The sequence below is a fragment of the Pyxicephalus adspersus genome, chromosome 6 (assembly GCF_032062135.1).
Source record: "Pyxicephalus adspersus chromosome 6, UCB_Pads_2.0, whole genome shotgun sequence".
NCBI classification, from domain to species: Eukaryota; Metazoa; Chordata; class Amphibia; order Anura; family Pyxicephalidae; genus Pyxicephalus; species Pyxicephalus adspersus.
Genome location: NC_092863.1, coordinates 72,912,606 through 72,933,094, shown reverse-complemented (window position 1 = coordinate 72,933,094; position 20,489 = coordinate 72,912,606). Strand labels below are relative to the sequence as shown.

Sequence of the window (20,489 nt, the reverse complement as noted above, 5' to 3'; positions counted from 1 at the left end):
GAAGGAACCAGAGGGCACATTGGGGAATTCTAGCATCTAAATTCCAATTACTGATAATCAACATATCTTACTAAACTTAGGTAGCATACAATTACATTTTACTCCTGTGTGCAGGTTAGATGCAATTGGTAAGATTCTATGTTACTGAAAATATAAGCTTCTTATAAATTAAATAATACAATTCAGGAATTTATAAAAATCAATGCATATGACAGGATAAGGTGGGTTATTATCTTATTTTTATGATGTATATATTAACTAAAACTATAGCAGAAAAAAGAGGAATGTTCGAGGATGATGTAGATATGACTTAATTTTACAGTAAGCATCTCATTTACTATGATTGTAAAACTAAAAAAAATGCTATGGATTTGTTATGAATAAAAATGAGATCAAACTGTTGTTGATTGCATAGCCCTTGAAGTGCATCATTTAAAGAGTTCATGAATTGCAAGTGATACAAAAGATCTGTAAAAATACAGACTGGCTTTTCCTCAGGAGAATCTGGAAGCATCAGAATTTAAATAAAAAGTAAGTGAACTTGGCTGAATTATCATCACATGTCAGAATGCTGCATTTCTAAATACTCACTCGCAGTACTAACATTTTCTTGCATAAAATCATAGCCATCAAAGTTAGATCATCTTAAGAGTCAGGCACTCCTGCCCCAATTTTCATTCTCTGTATTCAGGGACCATTGCGGCACAATCAGTTTAGTTTACATACAATTGTTTTGTGATAGCTGATTTCCATTTCATTTGGCAAAACCATGGGAAAGTGAAAACTTACTAGTAGTAATGCACAGTGGCTTTCTTTTACCTTTTTGTGGTTATACTAACAAAAAAATTGTGAAATAAAAGTATAAAAAAGTAAGAAAATAGGCCTACAATCTAACACAAATTTGCAAATCTCCAATTTTTTGCTGTTTGGTAATATAAAATTATTACTGTATTATTTCAACAAAAGAAAGACTACAGAAGAAAGGCTAGTGATCCTATTAAAAAGTAAAGGTCAACAACATCCTGATCCATCCCCAGCTTTCTACAGCATATTAATTAGAAAACAACTTGCCACCACACGCAATGTAATGGAAACATCTGAAGCTCCTCCAGCATGTTATGAATCCTTAATAAACTACTACCTAAGAATGTAATTCTAGAATAAGGTTTATAAAGTTTAGATATCAATTACGATCTGTAATACTTACAAATCCATATTTAATTTCAAGTGCAAGGTGTACTGTAAAATGAAATCACAATGTATGTGGCCAGTTTTAGTAAAAGTAGCAAGTATAGGCTAGCATAATCCTTTTCAAACTACATCCTACTTGTTGCCTTAGACCAGCCCCTGCAAAGTGGTGGTGGGTGCCAGCATCCTGCAATCAGTTTTAGGCGCTGTTAGGCAGGATCTTGTTTGATCTGTATAGTCATAGACACAAAATCACAAAGACTTGAAAAAAAGGTGTCACTAAGCACCAATGTTGGGGGGCATTATGAATACAACTGACACCAATGATGGGGCATTTATTCCTTCCACTGGAGTGAGTGATGGTACACCATTCTTACTAATGACACCTAGGATGGGGCACTATTCCTCCCATTGACACCAGCGATGGGATATTATTACTCCAGTGGAGACCGTTGAAATCACATATATAACTCCCGGTAACACCAATCATTTTTTTATTTCCACTGACTCTATTGATGGAATACTGACCACTGATTGAAGCTCATTCTTTTCACACTTACTGAAACATTTTTTACTTCAACTGACCTATGGCCTTTTTACTTCCACTGACCAGTGAACCATTCTTTTATACCAATCATGTTACTCCCATTACCTACTAATGGTGGAACATCTTTTATACCCACTGATCACCAATGCTGGAGAATTTTTTCTTACCACTGAGCACCAATGGAAAGGGCATTGTTTTCTACCACTAACCACCAATGCAGGGGCATTTATCACCTCCATTGACCTTCAACACATTGGAATTAAAAACCTCAACTAACCTATAACACCCATTTTTTTTACTCCTAAATACCACAGTCTAAACTTCTAAACGGTTCAATGGAAAGACCCTTGCCCCTTGTTAAAAAAGTCTGAGCAGCATATTAATAGGAAAGAACTAGGATGAGTTTTTTTTAATCAGATTGGTAAAGGATTTTCAGCTTTCTACATGAGTGTGAATAAGATTATGATTGGCACATTTCATTAAGCATACAGACTTCAACTCTTTTATCTTTATTTTTCATCACAGTAATACATATACAGTCATATAGTGTCAGAAATGTCTCTGCTTGCCATGAAAAACACACAAAGCACAGCATGAACTACGCTAAGGAATAACATTTACTATCTTTCTTTATTTGCTTGTTGGAGTGTGATTAAAAATATAACACAAAGACTGTAATGTCTCATTTCCTGTCTTTTTCTCTTGGCAAAGTGTGACTTGCTACTGAAGCAGCCCCATCGAGCATGTATTTCAAAGCCATTAGGTGCAGATTAATGACATTGGATTATTAATGCAAGATTACCTAAAGATGATAACGAGCATACAGAATGGGTGATTAAATATTTCATGGCTAAAGTGAGTATTCCAAAGCTTCTGAGCACCACGAGAAAGTAGTCAGAGGAACAGCTAAAATGAATCCACTCCAAATACATACTTATTTTGAAAGTAACCGATAAAATATTCAACTTAAGTGCCATTAAAATAACCAGCTGCAAAATATTAACCACAAGCACAAACTAGCAAAGTTGGATGAGCTGCCAGATGTAACCGGGGTAAGCCTTTCCATGGGGATAGATCAAACAGCATAGCTGCAATTTGTTACTTGCCTACATAAACAATACATTTTTATATAATCATCTTATTGAAATGTCACTTGATTCAAAAGTGGAATCCTTGCTGCTCATAAAAGGAGAATTTTCAGGCTGGCTTTACACTTTCTTATGTACTTGAATCCATTTTTACATCAACCATTGCCACTATTGACCCTTTAAAACATATGAAGGCACAAAACAAAAAACAGACAATGCAAGTAAGGTCATTGGATCAATTTGAACTAGCACCATTCAAAACAATATCTAACCTGTGTACATAGCTTGATGTTACAATGTTCTGATGAGTTTGACATTCAGTTCAGCAGAAACATGGATTGTGATTCACAATGAAATTTATGTGAAAGCAAATCAAGTCAAATCAATGTATGTCAATGTCACTTATTAACGTGCAATTTAATGCACAATTATGTGCAATGCAATGTGCATTGTAACATGTCAGTGCATGTGTACATGCAATTTGATGTGTTTACATTGGGTTCAATGGAAAGTCGTCAGGCATAAATGCACCAAATGCAAAAAATTTAAGTGTAGTAAGTAGTATTTCTATAGAATATTTAAATATGTGCATGCCCAACGCTTGGCTACAATTACACCATGGTTGAGTGTTGGCTTTGCTACAATTGTAATTGAATTTTCCCAACACACCCAATGCTTACCTTTCTCCTTGATGCAGGGATCCTCATTATAATGCCCTGCCTCATGCCACAAAGCTTTATAACAAATGTGTCCCCAGCAAGTATTCTTCTTAGTGTAAGGGCACACTATGCCCCCGTTCATTCATTTGTAAGCAGTGCTTATGGTGGCTTCCAGTGTTCCAGCAGAGTACAGCTTACCCATAGGAATAAATAGGGATGTTTTTTATTGAAAAAAATGTCATTCCAGATGTTGGGTTGGTTGCTCAAATAGTTGAAGAGTGTCAGAAAGACAGCCAGGTAAAGTTTTAGGAAAGAGAAGTCATCAATGGTAGCCACCATATTTTTCCAAAAAAAATAAAACCCCAAAACTTCAAAACTATTTCCTTAAAGTTACCAGACAACAAGAAATATGCTTTGACTTATTTTATTTACCTCAATACACATTACATGACACCTTTACATATTGTAAATACAAAAATGAATATATTACTACTTCTATTACTACCATTATTTTGCAAATGTATGTAAATATCAGTGAGAACATGGAAACTAATTCAATTACAGATGCATCATACAACATCCAGTCTAAGCTTTACTAGAGTCTGACTACAAAATTCTAATCACACCACTGAAAATGCAGATGATTTTAAATACAAGAGGTGGAAATTTTCTAGAAAAATACATGACTATTCCTATTATTTTCATGGCTATGACTATTCTGCAGAACTGACTTCTGGAAAATTACTGCTTTCTAACACAAAGCATAAACGATTCTGCTTTTTTTAATGTTTCTTTTTTGCTTTACATCACCAGATATAAACACATCCTTGGTCTCAAGAAGCATTCAGCAAAGCGGCCAAAAAGGCACAGATTGCCAAATTTCTATGATGCTGTTCTCATGGAGGAGATGTATTCAGAAGCTTTACATTGTAACTAACATTTCCCCTCATCCTTCTCTCTAAATGACAGTGCTAAGGCAAACACATGCACTAACTCTAAGGGACATTACAAAGGTGCGGTCGACCGCAGCATCCTATGGCAAGCTCAGCCTTGCTCCCAACTGCTGCCACTCAACCAAATGGGGAGCAGTGGTGAATCATTTCATGCATGTGTTTGCACGTGGGTTCAAGTGGATCGGGGTGCAGTTCCTGAAAGGAACAAGACACTTCTGGCCACACAGTTGCTCCTCTGGAAGAAGAACTGCAATTGCAAATGAGTAAACGCATTAACCTGTGGTTTGGTTTGCCACTCCTGTGCACATAGCAGCAGTTTGCTATGCATTTGGAAGTGACCAACCTCATGGTTTTCCACTGCGAGTGAAAAATGGGCAGTGATAGGCAGAGGGAGATAGATAGATAGATAGATAGATAGGTGGGGCCTGATTTATTAAAGATCTCCTAGGCTGGCAGATACACTTTCATCAGTGAAGCTGGGTGATCCAGCAAACCTGAAATGCATCTGGGTCAGAATTGAAAACATTTGCTAGCAAGTAGCAAATTACTTTGAAGGAATTCATTGCAAGTTGCTGGATGAAAGTATATATTTTCCAGCCTTGGAGAGCTTTAGTAAATCAGGCCCATAGAAAAAAATAAAAGATAGATAGATAGATAGATAGATAGATAGATAGATAGATAGCAAATGTAGTTTGAACTAGACAGAACAATAGACAGTAGAGATGAACACACTGATCCATTCAATGACATGCATAAGTCAGTTGAATTCCGATTATTAAACCAGTTGGTTTATTAACAAAACTAGAAAATTGCATCCATGTGCTAATATAAGGTAGAGAGATGTATTTAGAATCATGAGTCACTTATCTATGACAGATATATAGCTACAAATAGGAACTACCAAAAACTATCTTAAAAAAATGTCCATAGTGAAAAATGATGATGGTGTTAATAAAAAAACTTGCAGAAGGCCTTTCTGAAGAGTAAAATCAAGGTTAAGAGGATACAATGGGATGACATCTGTGGACTTTGAAAATGTTGCCATGCATTCCACACGTGCAATTAAATTCAGTCCAAGGGCAGTCAAGCAAAGCTTTGGAGAAAGTATGTAGTCACTTTAGTAGCTGATTGAGACGATACAATGGCGTACGCAAACAAGGAGAAGCAACTGATGGGATCAGATATGGATGTAAAGATGTTTGAGGATAAACATTTTCCAATGTGGGTAGACAGTAACTGAAAAATGGATTAGGACGCTATGAGAACTGGCTCACTTCAGAAAAGTTACTGACCAAAATTGGAGGAGGTGTTACAGGATGTCCTATAAAAAGAATGTGGCATTTATTAAGATTGAGCATTGATGCGTGTCAGTTATACTGTCAAAACATCAAGAAAATGTTTAATGTATGACTTCATTCAGAGCATAAACAGTTATGAAGTACATGTTGTGTCATTTTAAGATGTGCTTGTGAAACCTTTGGGTGAGCAAAATACAAGAGAACTCTTCACTCTAAGATGTATGAGGGGTGAAACTAGACATTGATCATCATTTCTAAACTTTTTCACAAGATCACTAACATTGTCTATATCTGAATGGACCTAAAAATCTCTTTAAGGCCTTTTTTTGTAAAGCACTCATTCCTATATGTTCTTGCCACCATCTAATAGGTTTGCAAAATGATTCATCTATCATATTACAGACATACTTTTAAATATTAATTCAGTTCATCTGGTGATATCTGGTATAATGTGCACAATTTTCCTCACAGTCTTTATACATTCATCTGTGGAAATTTTGAGCAGCATACTATGAGGCTCAATTTACAATATCAGGGGCTGTATGCAAACAACCTTTCTTGCCTAATGCATGGTTTCTTTGTACAGGTATGTCGTTACTATTTTATCCTAATAGGCGAAATAATGGAGATAAATTAAAACTATGTACAGGTATACTACAACTCAAATAAAACATGTTTTTGACCTCTTGTATGGTTTTGTTATAAAGTGCCTCCTCTTTTATGCTGCCTGTATAAGAAATAGGAGGCATCTTGCTCTGTCAATGTTTACTGATTGGTGAATAAATTGTCCAAGTATTGACGCATCTATTGATTACCAATTCACTTAAATGAGCATGTTGAAAGCCACAATGTGAGTAAATGCATCTCTCCCAGCCTCAGCAGTAAATATGGAGATTTAGAGGGTGCAGCTAATATGTGGTCTTTTGAATGTCTGTGGTTAACTATGAATGTTACTAGTGGGTCTATGAGATCAATGTGCTCATCCATGCCTGCTACTATTGGGTTCATGAGATCAATGTGCTTAACCATTACTGCTTCTATTGGGCCCATAAGATCAGTGTGCTCAACTATGACTGCTATTACTGGATTCAGATGATCAGTGTGCTCAACCATGACTGCTAATACTGGGTCAATGACATCAGTGTGCTCAACCATGACTGCTAATATTGGGTCCATGAGATCAGTGTGCTCAATCATGTCTGCTGCTATTGGGTCCATGAGATTAGTGTGCTCAACCATAGCCGCTACTACTGGGTCTAAGAGATCAGTGTGATCAACTATGACTGTTACTAGTGGGTCCGTGAGAACAGTGTGCTCAACCATGACCGCTACTATTGGGTTCATGAGATCAGTGTGCTCAACCATGACTGCTACTAATGGGTCCATGAGATCAGTGTGCTCAACCATGACTTGAACTATTGAGTTCATGAGTTCAGAGTACTCAACCATGACTGCTACTATAGGGCCCATAAGTTCAAAGTGCTTAACCATGATTTCTACTATTGGGTCAATAAGATCAGAGTGTTCAACCATGGCTGCTACTATTGGGTCAATAGGATCAGAGTGTTCAACCATGACTGATACTTTATTTACCAGCTGTGTTTTCTCATTATATTCTGTAAGCAATATTTCTCTTTACTTCATATATTAATATCTTTCTTATGTACTGTTTGAGCCTCTAGTTAATTAAAATAAAAAAACTAACAATGGTAATATTTTTACAAATAATACTATTTAACGCTTGTATTACCGGCTCAATGGCTGAATAAACTAGCCTGAGACATTTTTTACACTTGAAAAGTCAGAATGTCCTATGATGTTGGATGTTCCTTGTCCTATTGCTTGAGATCAAGGGATTGAGACTCTACTTTTAAAGTTTATATTTTAAGTGATAAGTCTGAAAAGTATTTTCAGAAATGTATTAATGCTTTTTTTATATTTTGCCCAAATATTCATTTCAGATATCATAGGCAAATAACATTTTCATTTTAGATGGAGGGTAACCTATTTTCTACATTTAAACCATATAGAATTTTAAGCAGTAGATACCCTTTACTCTAAATTTAGCCATGACTGTGAACTCCTAGATTTCTGACACATGATATCACTAATTTATAGTGTTAAACAGAGATCATACAGAGCTCTCTGTTACATAGTAAGGGACTGAACAAAGACAACATTGCAGTCTCTGAAACTGGATTGTAGACATACATGGGTCTTAAATAGATGTATTGTTCCGACAAGTTGTTGGGCAGACAGTATTCACTTTACCATGAACTGGTCTGCTCATCAGCTTCTTTATGATGTCCCATTACAGTGCGCTGTAAACAAGTCTTAGCACTGGTAATATTAGATAAAACACAAAGACCGTTTTGTCACAGCCTTAAACATCATTGTACATCTGTATACACTGAAATGACGTGAGGAATCACACAGTCCATTTTTCTGTATAATTATTCATACAAGCTCAGTGTGGCACTCACTGAGGATTCGTGTTTTATAGATATTCTAACAGAAACGTAGGGAACAGTATAGAACCTATTGAACAATCTATAAATCACAAAAACAGATAAAACCGTTTCATAAGATGTGAAATCAGATGTTTTTAATTTTACATGTATTACTGTTATTTTCTTATTTTCTGTAACATTGGCAAAGCTTTTAATTTAACTGCACACAGATTTATGATACAATTTAAAATATTAAAAACCCAGTCAGACAATGCAACTGTTAGTTAAGTGTCAGTAAATGGAATTCTTGGTAAATTACCAATTTTGTGTATCTCAGTATGCCTATTATATTGATTTGTTTCTGTTTGTAAGTAGCAGGGTTACTGCTTTTGTACTGAACCTGTTGTCACTCCAAACTCCTCTTATTTTACTTTATTATTTTCAAATTCCAGCTAACTTAAAAATTTGCCATTTGCAAAGTCATAACACACTGGATGCATAATGGGTTTCACCCACAGGTGCAACCATACAAAACAACACAGCAGGCACATTATCATGTTTGACCCTATTGGAATGCATAAATGTGCCGCACCAAAATGCACATATGTGTTATGTTTTGCCTTCCAAAAATATTTGGTATTCTGTGAAATCATTCACAATTTACTTGTGAAGTATCATAACTATTGGATGCTGTGGCTTTGTAGCACTTATAACACAAGCTTATTTATTGGACTATGAAAGAGAACAGTGCTTAGGTCATATCTCTAATTTCTTTTCTACTTGCAGGATGCCCAGAATGTTCTGCTCCAGCTCCCAGTGCCTGAAATTATGACACTTTTGTGATATGGAGCAGCAGCCCACTGCACTCTCTCCCCTTCACCTGCATTACAACTTACTAGATTGTAAGCTCTTTGGGGCAGGGTCCTCTCCTCCTGAAACACTGTCTGTATTAGTCTGTCATTTGCAACCCCTATTTAATGTACAGCGCTGCGTAATATGTTGGCACTATATAAATCCTGTTTAATAATGATATTACTAATAATAATATTAATAAATACAATTGATCGTCCGTGGATCCGCCAGGACGGTCGTTTCGGACGATGAGCACATTTCCGTATGGCAAAGGCTCTGTGGGATTACTATAAGATAATTCAGTGTCTCATCAAGTTTTTGATTATTGATTTTGCTTGGTAAGTCTAATATCTCAGTACAAAACTCTCTACCTAGGAGCTGAAGATGTGAAATCAACTGTATTATGTCCAGATTGTATATAGGTGCCGAAAATAGAAAAAGCTACAGTACAATATCAATAAGGATATGTGGTTAATACAAATCCTGTATATATGGTGATCGATAAATGAAAATCCAACTATTACTCATGAGAACTAACTTATGTACACATTAATCTAAAAAAATTAAAGCTATATAGAAAAACACAGCAGTGATACACAACATTGACATTTAATATTACTACCCATCACTGGTGGGCGAGTGCCTAATACAGAGGGTAAAGGGAGGGAATCAACCTATGGGTAACATTTGCTGCACAATTAAAGGGAGTCTATTGAAATCACAATAACTAAAACAGTCTACCACCTATTTTCCTGATTGGAGAGCTGTAGGATGGGCAGTGCTATGGTATTGATGCATACAAAACATGCCAAATAAAGCACATTCTGGACTGGTAAGAATAGAAACAATATTGTATTGTGCAGAGTGGGCAAAGCCTGTATACCAAGGCAGCATTTTTTATGTGTACCTTATGAAGCAGATACATCCCTGCTCTTTAACATAATTACTTAAATCTAGGTGAATTCCAAATATAATATTCTCTGAATTTTTACTATGGCTATATATGTTGCTTTTAGATTTCACATAAATCAGCACGATTTTTATATTGAGTGGAGTAAGTAATATGTTTTCCCTCAATTAGCAAAAGTTAAGCAGGTTAGCAATTATCAGAAATCTTTGATTTACCTGCACTGGTGCCTGCACCGCTTGTGAGGTCCCCACCCATCAGACCACCTATGAATTAAAGAAAAGACAAGCAGAGTCAGCATTGCTACCATTGACCACAGACACCACATCTTAACTCACTTCCATAAACGGTTTGGGTCCATTAGGAGAATTTGTACCGTGAACTTTTTTTTTTCTGTTTCATGATCGCAATAAAAATAACCTTGAGGTCTAGCAAATACCATGTGCAAACTTTTTATGAACATTTTTTCAAATAAATACCTTGGGTGGAACGGATTAAGATTTAAAGGTGCATTCCAGTAAAAAAAATTTAAAAATGTCAAATTTTATAATGAGTAGCTCTGATTTTGTCTGCATTCTTCTTCTGCAATTTCTGACATTGTTATTTGATGAAGCTCCTCTGAATATAGGCTGGAGAGGATGCTTGTCAATGTATTCACTGGTTCAAGCACTGTCTCCTTTGTGAATGTATTGGGGGTATGCCTACATACGTTAGAGTTGGAATTTTTTGCCACTCAATGCATGAGAACTGGATCACAGGGGCAGGATTTTATTTGCATTGTTTTTTTTATTAAAAATATGTATATCTAAGCTTGAAGTGTGGTAACTCAGTAAAAAGTCAAACAGTTAAGAGAATAAGTCCACTATGATGAATTTGCTGATAAATCCTACATCCATACTTAATTATGGATTCCAGTCTTCTCCTCACTCATCTTTCATTGGAACATTCCAGGGAAGATGCACTGTAAAGAATCATGAAAGTTTGCATGCGCAACCCAGTGTATCATGCTGGGGATGTACCACATTTTTGGTATCCCAGGGGTAGCCAGGACTAAACGTTAGTTCTGCTTTAAAGTCAACTCATATATTCACTGTGTACATTACAGTAGTTTGATGTATACTGTCTACTTTCCAGGCATATGTTTACACATTTTAATAATGATCAGCAGTTATTATGTGTTTTATAAAATTTGTAAGCCCTTGCCTTTTCCACAGTACACATGGTATTACTGTCAGCGACTATAGAGGTACTACTTATAAAACACAATAATCCTTTCCTTACCTGTGTTACCTGCACTTGGTGGCCGATGTGTCAGGCCTGGAGACATGCTGTTTCTTTGCAAGGATTGATGGGACAATGGCAATAGGTTATGATTAGCCAGTGAACCAGCTGGATTGTTGTATACCAAACTGTTATGATTGGTCACCGGAATGGAAACCGGCATCTCGAAATTGGGAGGTGGACCGGCCTGTGCATGGAAGGAAAAAAAGTGTCAACTATGCTGTAATCTATTTTATTCACTTCTAAGTTACAGAAGATATAGGTTTATATAATAAAATAAACAATAGTTTGAATCTCTGATTATTTTGTATAATATATATTACATTCTTTAAATGTGTTGCAACAGGCTACAAAAAGTTTACCTAAAAAACAGTAATATATTGCAAAAAACTCAGAATTTACAGGGTGCGTGTAAGCTAATCATAGTGCCTACTTTAAGATTAATTTTCTTCATAACCTGCTGACCCTGCTGCTACCACTCCTTTTTCTTACCCTAAGTTTATTGTTGACAGAAAATGTTAGCCACTGGATTGATAGATGTGGGCAACTAGAAAAATTGTGAAAAAACTCACAAAGTTGAACTGATATATTTAACATGAGTAATCTGAGTGTTTTTAAACTTTGCCTATACAACCCCTGCTATTGAGGACTAAACATCCTTCCTCTTACTGCAATAACACTTCACTAGGAGTCCGCCCACTTGTAAACCACATAAACATAACTGGTGCCTCTGCTGTTTACTTGGGTGCATTTCTGGTTTTGTAAACAGGAGGGATAATGCACAAAAGTGTGTATAAAGGTGTTTAAAAAAATATTTCAATGTTCAACCTTGGACTGCAAAATCAGCTGAAAGGTGGTACTGGTTGCTATAAAAATAATATATTGGTAATATTTTGTGCACCTTAATGGATAAACACACGTGACCAGTTCTCATATTTCTTGGAATAAACAATAGCATTTGGTTTCGGGGTTTTTAAATCAGAACAATAAGACTTTTCCTGAAATTTTTATTCCCACTGTTCCTTAATAATCAAGTTTGGCAGTCAACCAGCACCACGACTAATGTTCAGTTATGCTGCAACAATGTAATTCTACCTGAATATAGTGTATTCTTTTTGGTGTAATGCTATACACACATGTGCTAAATATATCATTTAATGAAGTGTAAAAGATTGTAAAGGGAACTGACCAGCTTAAAAAAGTGGTTGTGATCTAATCGGTTATGTCTAACTATTATAATGTTTCTAAAGCAATATCTTTTTTCAGGTTGAAATAAGTTGGTTTAAATCCTTGACATATTTTTTGCTACTGGAGAAATGCTTCAGGACTTTTCTGTCATTTTGACATAAGAGCAAGAATAGAGGAAATTTGCCTAAATAAAGAAAATGCCTCTTACATAGATATTACCTATAAATTCTCCCCTCTATTTCTGTCTTGGTAACTAAACTAAAATAACTAAACTAACTAAAATGCTATCCACATTTTTAATCTATATTTGTATCTCTGATCTTAATCTTTAAAACGTTTTATGTTATTATATAATACATTTTACATATAACTATCTGGAGTAAAGTAACCTTAGAACGTATTATTTTACTTAATATTTTTACATAGGTAAACTTTAAAATTTTTACAAAGGTAAGTGAGTCAGTCAACCGTTAGGGGGTGTAAACATGCACAGGACATACATAGATCTCTACCCAGAAAAAATAATAATATTAAATTACCAAAATACAAAAAGGAAAAATCATTAACAAGAGACAAACATTTACCACCTTAAATCAAATGAAAATCAAGGTCATTGCCCTTTCCCTAATATTTAAACTATTTATTTAATACAGACATTAAAAATAACTTAACACCCATCCATGTCACACCTCTATCTTGTTATTTATTACCAATTCTTATTCTCACTTCACCATTTACCCTCTTTATCTCTTTCACATACTTCCAGCCCCAGCTGCACTATATTTTGGTCATCTCACAGAATACAACCAGGTTACTGGTTCATGCAGCAGTCAGATAAATATAATATATTTTATAATTAGATGTGGCAGATCCTTTCTATAAATAATACACTTGGTCCTCGTATATCACTTCCCCGATTTCCGTCAGGCTGTAAGAACTTTGGAGCAGAGCTCCCCCACCTTTTGTTCCATTGTCCCTTACAGTATTTTACCCTTCAATGTATGTTTATATTGTGACTTCTCCAAACTGTAAAGTGTAGAAGAATAGTCTTACACTATATAAATAGGGGTAAAAATAAATATTAAACCTATAAATATTCTGACTTTGTAAAACGTCCCTGTTTATTAATATAGCAGAGGTAGTTCTTGTATATCAGATTCTGAAATCAAACCTGTCTGTGCTACTTAAATAGACCAATTAGTTTCTCAGTTTTCATACTTGTTCTTGAAACCTGAAACAATGGTACATTTTTCTTTTAAGATATTCCTTAATGAACTTGCTGGTATACACGATGACACAGATGCACTTCGTCATACTAGAATGTGGCCGCAATGACCCACACACTTTTCTCTAGTAATTAGCTGGGCCTCTTTAATCTCAAGCAGTTTTAGTAAAACACTCTAATAATGTCCTCCTCCAAAGTACAAATGCACGTCTAATTATTATCAGATGTTTTGGACCACAAAATTTCATGTCCTTAGGCTCTTTCTGCGGAAACCTGAGCGACCCTTTTCATAAAGTGGCATAGCCAGCTTTTTCTGTTGGCGCAGGCTGTGTTTTCTTATGGATGGAGAAGTCAGGTTCTTTTTTGTACTGGTGGTTACAGATATAACCCATGTTTCATATCCACAGTCCAGCTCATTCAATGGATCTTTCTTTCTGCATGAGCAAAGGCTTACCGTTGTGCATTTTAACTGCTGGCCTGTGTTTTCTTACCACCCCTAGTTTGTGGTCAGGTGGGCAAGACAAACCAAAAATGGATCTAGTGTGCCATGTGTTTAGAGCGTCTGTGAGGCTGTCATTTTGATGGTGCCATCCTTCCTGTATAAAATGGCAGTGTCCAGCCTCCAGACCAGGGCACCCTATACTTTGAAACCACAAGAACCACAGGCTGAATTGCTCTTTTGTGGAGCACAAGGTCAGCAATTGACTCTGGGTTCCATTTGTTTTATTTCAGGTTTTCATTGCAGAGGTTTTCAAGTCCATATATTTTGTTTTAAAACGCAGCTCTGACATATTAAACCATTTATTTGACTGCTTTTCCTCCAATTGGGAGTACAGTAAATAAATTCTTGATAAGGCTCAGTCTCATCACCTCTTGCTGTGATAATGATTTCATACAAATGTACAGCAATGTTTACTGTACTCTGGGCTTGCTGCCCATCCCAGCCTGCTCTGGTGCAAATGAAATTCCTGCTATATTTATGAACTGCTTTCTCTAATCAATATTTGCATAGGACAAGTGACTACGTTTAAGTCTTGTGGATTTCACATAACCCAGTGAAATGCCCTTTTCCCCCGACTGCTAGTAATCCGTTCCTTCTGTCTGTCTCAGTGCCAACAGCTGCTATTGCTGTGATCATGAAGGGTTTTAAAAGGCATTTGTGTCCCTGCTCTCAGATTGCACCTCTGCTACATAAGCATCTAAAAGAGCTTGTGTGAAAACATACTGTAACTATCCAGCCACCCAGGAATGTGAGGGCATCCTAACAGGGCAGCCGAGATGGAAAACACCATGCTGTGTACCTTAACTACATGTTGGTATTCCATCCCATCATTTATGCCCATAATGGTGACTTGTTCTTAAAGAGGTAAAAAATCTTCCATAGGAAAATATATACAGTGCTGCGTGATATGTTGGTGCTATATATATATATTATGTTATTAATTTTAATATATATATATATATATATATATATATATATATATATAGTTTATGCAGTTTATACATACACAAATAAATATTCTTCATAATAGGAGATCTGAAATCTGAACCTCAACCTGTCTATAATTTCCTATTTATCATTTTTTTTTTAACTTGGTGATCCTGTCAGTAATTGACTCCTCTATGAATGACAATTCACCCTATGGTATTTTTGGAGGAACAGCTTTGTCACTCATGCCTGTTCTCCACCTTTTCCTCTTCTCAATTCCATCACATATGGAGAAAGTGTTTTTTAGTTCATAGATGACAACTTGGAGAGGTGCAAACAATTAGATATTAGGTTAATGCACAGGCCATTACAAGCTACTGGATTTCAGGCAGTATCATAGGTATTTTATTTGTTCTTTGCCTGAAAAAAAACCCCCCAAAAACTCAGGCTATGTTCAGATCTGTGGAATTGGAATGTCAGAGGGTGGTTCAGTATTGCTTGCTGCCACATGCTGTCAAATATTGGTTCTTTAAGATCCGGTAATGCCATGGAGGTGGCAGCGGCCAGCCACTGAGAGCTGCACAGGAACCATTGTTCCCAATACAAAGCATACACTATGCAAATATTGTACATTGCAGTTATTGGGGTTGGATATTCTTGTGTGGGAACATCCCTCCAATGCTATCCAGCTAAAAAAAGTCTACAGCCATGAAATTTATTCTACTGTAGGTGAGCCATACAGTCAGTTATCAAGAAAATAAAGTTGGCAGATACAACATTTATTCAGGGTATCATGCCCTAGACTAAATGTTATAAACTCTTTTAATGCCAGGATATTAGGTAATGAAAGTGCTCACTTATTTTATTTTCAATATAAAAGGTTTCTCTACTGCAAGCAAAATGTTGCTTTTTCAAAAAGCTGAGAGTTCTGCTTTAATCCAGCGCCACACAGGTTAAAGCAGCTTTGCGGTAAACAGAATGAACAAAGAACAGAAAAAGCCCACAGCACACATTTACATACATATGTCATCCCACTCCAGTAAAATAATCAATCATTCAGTGATTTAATATGCATGTAAACATGCATCATATTATACATTACATCAAAAACAAAAGAGAGAAAAGCTCATGCAAAGTTATTTCTCTTAAATGACTGGCAAGGCATGTGAATTTCTTCAGGGTTTGGATATTAAATTTAGCTCCACTTTACAAGCACTACTTGGGAAAACACAAAGCTTATGACTGCTTTAGTATCACCCCAGCACACCAGTGTGATTGTGTCCTAGTAACAAGATTTCATGCATTATTATTCCCTGCCATGGCATATTAGGATTACAGGTTTAGATACGCACAGGTGACATTCTAGGGCAACTTGTATACTTGTAAAGGTGGAAATTAACTGCCTTTGGTTTGACAAAGACATCTTCTTTTATTGAAGAAATGGTTCTACTTTTCTTTAGCTGTTAAAATGACAAGTCTACAGTCACAAAAATTGGGTGCTTTATCTAAAAATGCCCATACATGGGTCAGTAATCCCAATGTATGTCATTGTTCTAAAAATCATTTGGTATCCTTGGGCACTATAAAAGCCAACAAGAAAATAAAGTGATGCTTGCACTGATTGTGTGAGTACATACGCAAAGTTTTATTGTAAGAAAATGAAAAAAAAAACTCTTAATGGCTCTTATGCCAGTAGAAATTTTTTCTTACAAACTAAATTGGTTCAGTACAGCACTGTGCTGGAACATATGTGGCAATGTGGAAATGGCTACTTCCACCAGACCATAACCACAGTTTTGTTTTGTGATGGAGTCTTTTTTAACCCAATAGATAAACATGTCTTATATCATGTATTATAAAGAGCTTAAGTTTAGCCCGAAGGTACTTTCAGTGAATGCATCTTATAACCTACAATTAAAGTGCCAAGGCTGTGTCATTAAAAGGAGCCATGAAATCTTTGACTTTATGTCATTTAACACTGACCTGGCAAACTTGTCAAATGTATTTCTTAGTTTTTTTATATATGTTCTTTGTTTATAAAGGTAAGTACTTCAATCTCTCAAAGTTCTCCTGCATGTGTCCTGCAGCAGCCTTCCTCTTTTTATCCCAGAGGGACCCTTTACATAATTTCTTTTTTGATTTAAAGAATCCTGGCTAAAACTAATTTATTTGGGTTTAGTGGGGAAAATTGCCCTTAGAGTGGTATTCAGAACACATACTTTGGCTCATGGCTCTGCCAAATGGCCTTGGACCTAGGACAAGGCAGACCCCACTGAATGGAAGGTCAATTAGCCACAGTTTAAGGAACCCCTAGAAACCACTACAGGAACCCTAGGGTTTCACAGAACACTGGTTGAGAATGGCTGTTGTAAAGGTTTTTTAGCACAGGGCGCTCTTAATGGCTAAACGTATTAGGTTGGTTTGGGATGCAGTTTTTGGGAGTATTATCCAACTTAAAATATTCTAAAGGAGAAATCAGCACTGCAAAGGTTAAGGGGGTGTTACGTCAGCAGTTGTCAGCAGACCAGCCATGTAACCTCGGGTACTTACAGGTATTTTATGGCTCTTGATCATAATATCAAACTCTTCATTAATTTTTTTATATTTTTCTTCAGTGCGTGGGGTGAGGGCATAAGCAGAGTCGGGATCAGGGCTGTCACAGCCTTTGTGTTCTTTCTTGTTCAATGCCTGCCAGGTTTAGAGAAATATCACAAATATATCAAAAATATGAACGGACGCTCAGAGTACTTACACACAATCTTTGCCTGCTGATCATTAGATCAATATCTTCATTTATCTTTCTGTACTTGTCCTCAGACTCTGGGCTGTGACCTACTGAATCGTCTGCATCGGGATCTGGACTGTCACAACCATTAAGTCCTTTCTTTCTCAATGTCTGAAACACATAAGTTGGACAACTTAGGCCCCAGCAGTGTATGCAGCTCAGGTCCGGGGGAATCTATCATTTATTTTTTACCAGAATTTGCCAAAAGAAAATTATTCAGAAACATAGATTTTAAAAACAAACAGTAATAAGGAAAACCTAGAAGATTGATGGTGATTGTTGCAAAAACTTACCAAAGATTTTGAAATCCCACTGGACACAATATTACACTCAAAGAAAAAAGTAATTCAATCCTATTCCACCAGAATGACAGGATTTGGAATATTTGTGGAAAAACAATGTGGGATTTTACTAATATAAGATGACATTGTGTCCTCACTATAAGCCCAGATCTGTGTTCACAGTGAATATGGTATAATATTTGATTTTGGAAATGAATTTTTAATTCCTTGTTAAATTAGCGTCAGACTTACATATATTCTCTGTACAAATGTGTTAAAAATGAAAACTCTGAACATGTATCTGTTTACCATTCAATCACCTTTGGTAATTGAAGAAATAAGTGTCAATGTATTAAGCTATTCAGTCCAGATTTTCTGAGAACTGCTTTGATTTAACATGGTCACCCATTGTGCTGTTGCTGACCCACTCCCCACCGCACGTACACCTTAAAAGAACACCTAAGGAAAGGGCAAGCACTGTCAATAGGTTGTTTGAGGACACAGAAAAAAGTAACACAGACACTTTAATAACTTGTCATGGTATATGATGACAATTTGTGTAGACTAAGTATGTTTTACATTGATTTCTACTGCAAATTCATATAAATGAATAACTATGAAATGGTAAACATTTTTTGATTGTAGGCTATAAAATAAGTATGAATGTAAAGTATAAAACATTTATGTATAAACAAAAATATAAAAGTTTGGTTAAAACTTGTTCTACAGCACACAGTACTTTGGGCTGTATTAGTGACACCATTGTATTAGTGTCTAATACTATTTTAGGGTTTGTACAGATGTGGGAGGAGGAGAGGCATTTGTACTAGTCAACATTTTTAACACTTTCATTTTAGTACCCCTTTGAGGATGTGATCTTAGCAAATGGGCCTGCAGTTGCAAAATTGGCCTAGGCACTGCTGACAACATTCATAGAAAGGCTGTGCTGCATGCAGAAAAGAGATTAAATGTTTTAAAATGTATTTCTGAGAACACAACAAGTCAGCCCAATCTTTATCTTCGGGGGGGGGGGACAAAATATATTCTTTGTCTTTACATTTTTTATTTATTTATGTTTTCTTGTTTTTTAAAGCCCGCAATTTTTATGTGTTTTAAAGTAGCAAAATAGCCCTAAAAATGTCAAATTATTTTTATGTTAAACATCATCCTTATGGAATATACTGAAAAAAATGAATAAAATGCAGTGATAAAAAGTCATGTTTATATGTATGCTTAAGCTACACAGTAATGTAGGTATGTAATTTAGGTGTATTGTACATAAATCATGATAAATAAATAAATATATATATATATATATATATATATAAATATATATATATATATATTGTTCAGTTTTAATATAATATTATATTATATTTAGTTGAAGATACAAACATTTCATAATATAAAATGATCATTAAATGAGTATCTAAATAAATAATAAATATATAATAAATAATATTGATATATTATATGATATAGAATACATTTTCAGAATACCAAAGAATGTAATCTTCTTCTGTACACTGCAAATTCATAAGGATATTGCATCTAGTGACTGACAGCTTATATACGAATAAAGTAAACATCTGTGGGAAAATAATAAGGACAGCAGCTCGTACAAATACATGCCCCTCTTTATGTTATCTTTAATTACATAAACACCTAGGCCTGATAGCTCTGGAGTTTTAAAACCTAGTTTTAGTTTAAAACCTAAATGATTCATCCAAAACCATGAAATCACACTTATTTTAACAAAGGAATTGGATAAGTCTGGTGTCATAGATTATCACATTGTGGGGAAAATTTACAAAAGGAAACCTTCACTATAAACAACCGGTTATTTTAAGGAAAGCTTTAAATAGACGTTTCCTTTGAATCTGATTAGCTGTTTTAGGCAAGCACTGGTTCAATGGGTTAGCGTAAAAATCATCATTATAGTAATTTACCACCAACGCATTTAAAGGTTGGCTATGGTTTTTCATAATGTTCAATAAGTTTTATTAATATATTATTATGTTGGAGTGGAATACATTACAAGATAACTGATAGGGGACCTCACTGAATCCTGTTTATTAATAATAATAATAATAATAATAATAATAATAATAATAATAATAATAAAAAAGCCCAAGGCCAATCACCAAGCACCATCTTGGTCATATGACGTGAGGCACATAGTCCTCCATACTGGAAAATACTGGGTATTTTTTATGGCTTTTCTCATGACAGCTGAAGTGAATGACAAGGAAATGAAAGACGGAAACATACCACAAACCTGGGATATACAAACTAATCAACTAATAAAAAATAGGCAAATGAAATTAGCCCTACTGGAAACCACATACCAAACAGACC

The 20,489-nt window shown here is 35.5% G+C and overlaps 1 protein-coding gene across 10 annotated transcripts in view; it reads right to left on the bottom strand.

Annotated features, from left to right (window-relative positions):
* The window catches only part of MEF2C (myocyte enhancer factor 2C), a 179,170-nt gene that overhangs the window by 19,789 nt on the left and 138,892 nt on the right, over window positions 1–20,489 (bottom strand). For 6 of the 10 annotated variants that reach the window (XM_072416169.1, XM_072416175.1, XM_072416173.1 and 3 more), the window contains 3 exons: window positions 17,818–17,961; window positions 11,224–11,410; window positions 10,161–10,208 (listed from right to left, as the gene is read on the bottom strand). In XM_072416169.1, the coding sequence (XP_072272270.1) occupies window positions 10,161–10,208; window positions 11,224–11,410; window positions 17,818–17,961 (379 nt within the window). Of the gene's footprint in view, window positions 1–10,160; window positions 10,209–11,223; window positions 11,411–17,615; window positions 17,754–17,817; window positions 17,962–20,489 lie in introns of all 10 variants that reach the window. The other 4 variants (XM_072416177.1, XM_072416172.1, XM_072416174.1 and 1 more) reach the window with 2 other exon arrangements.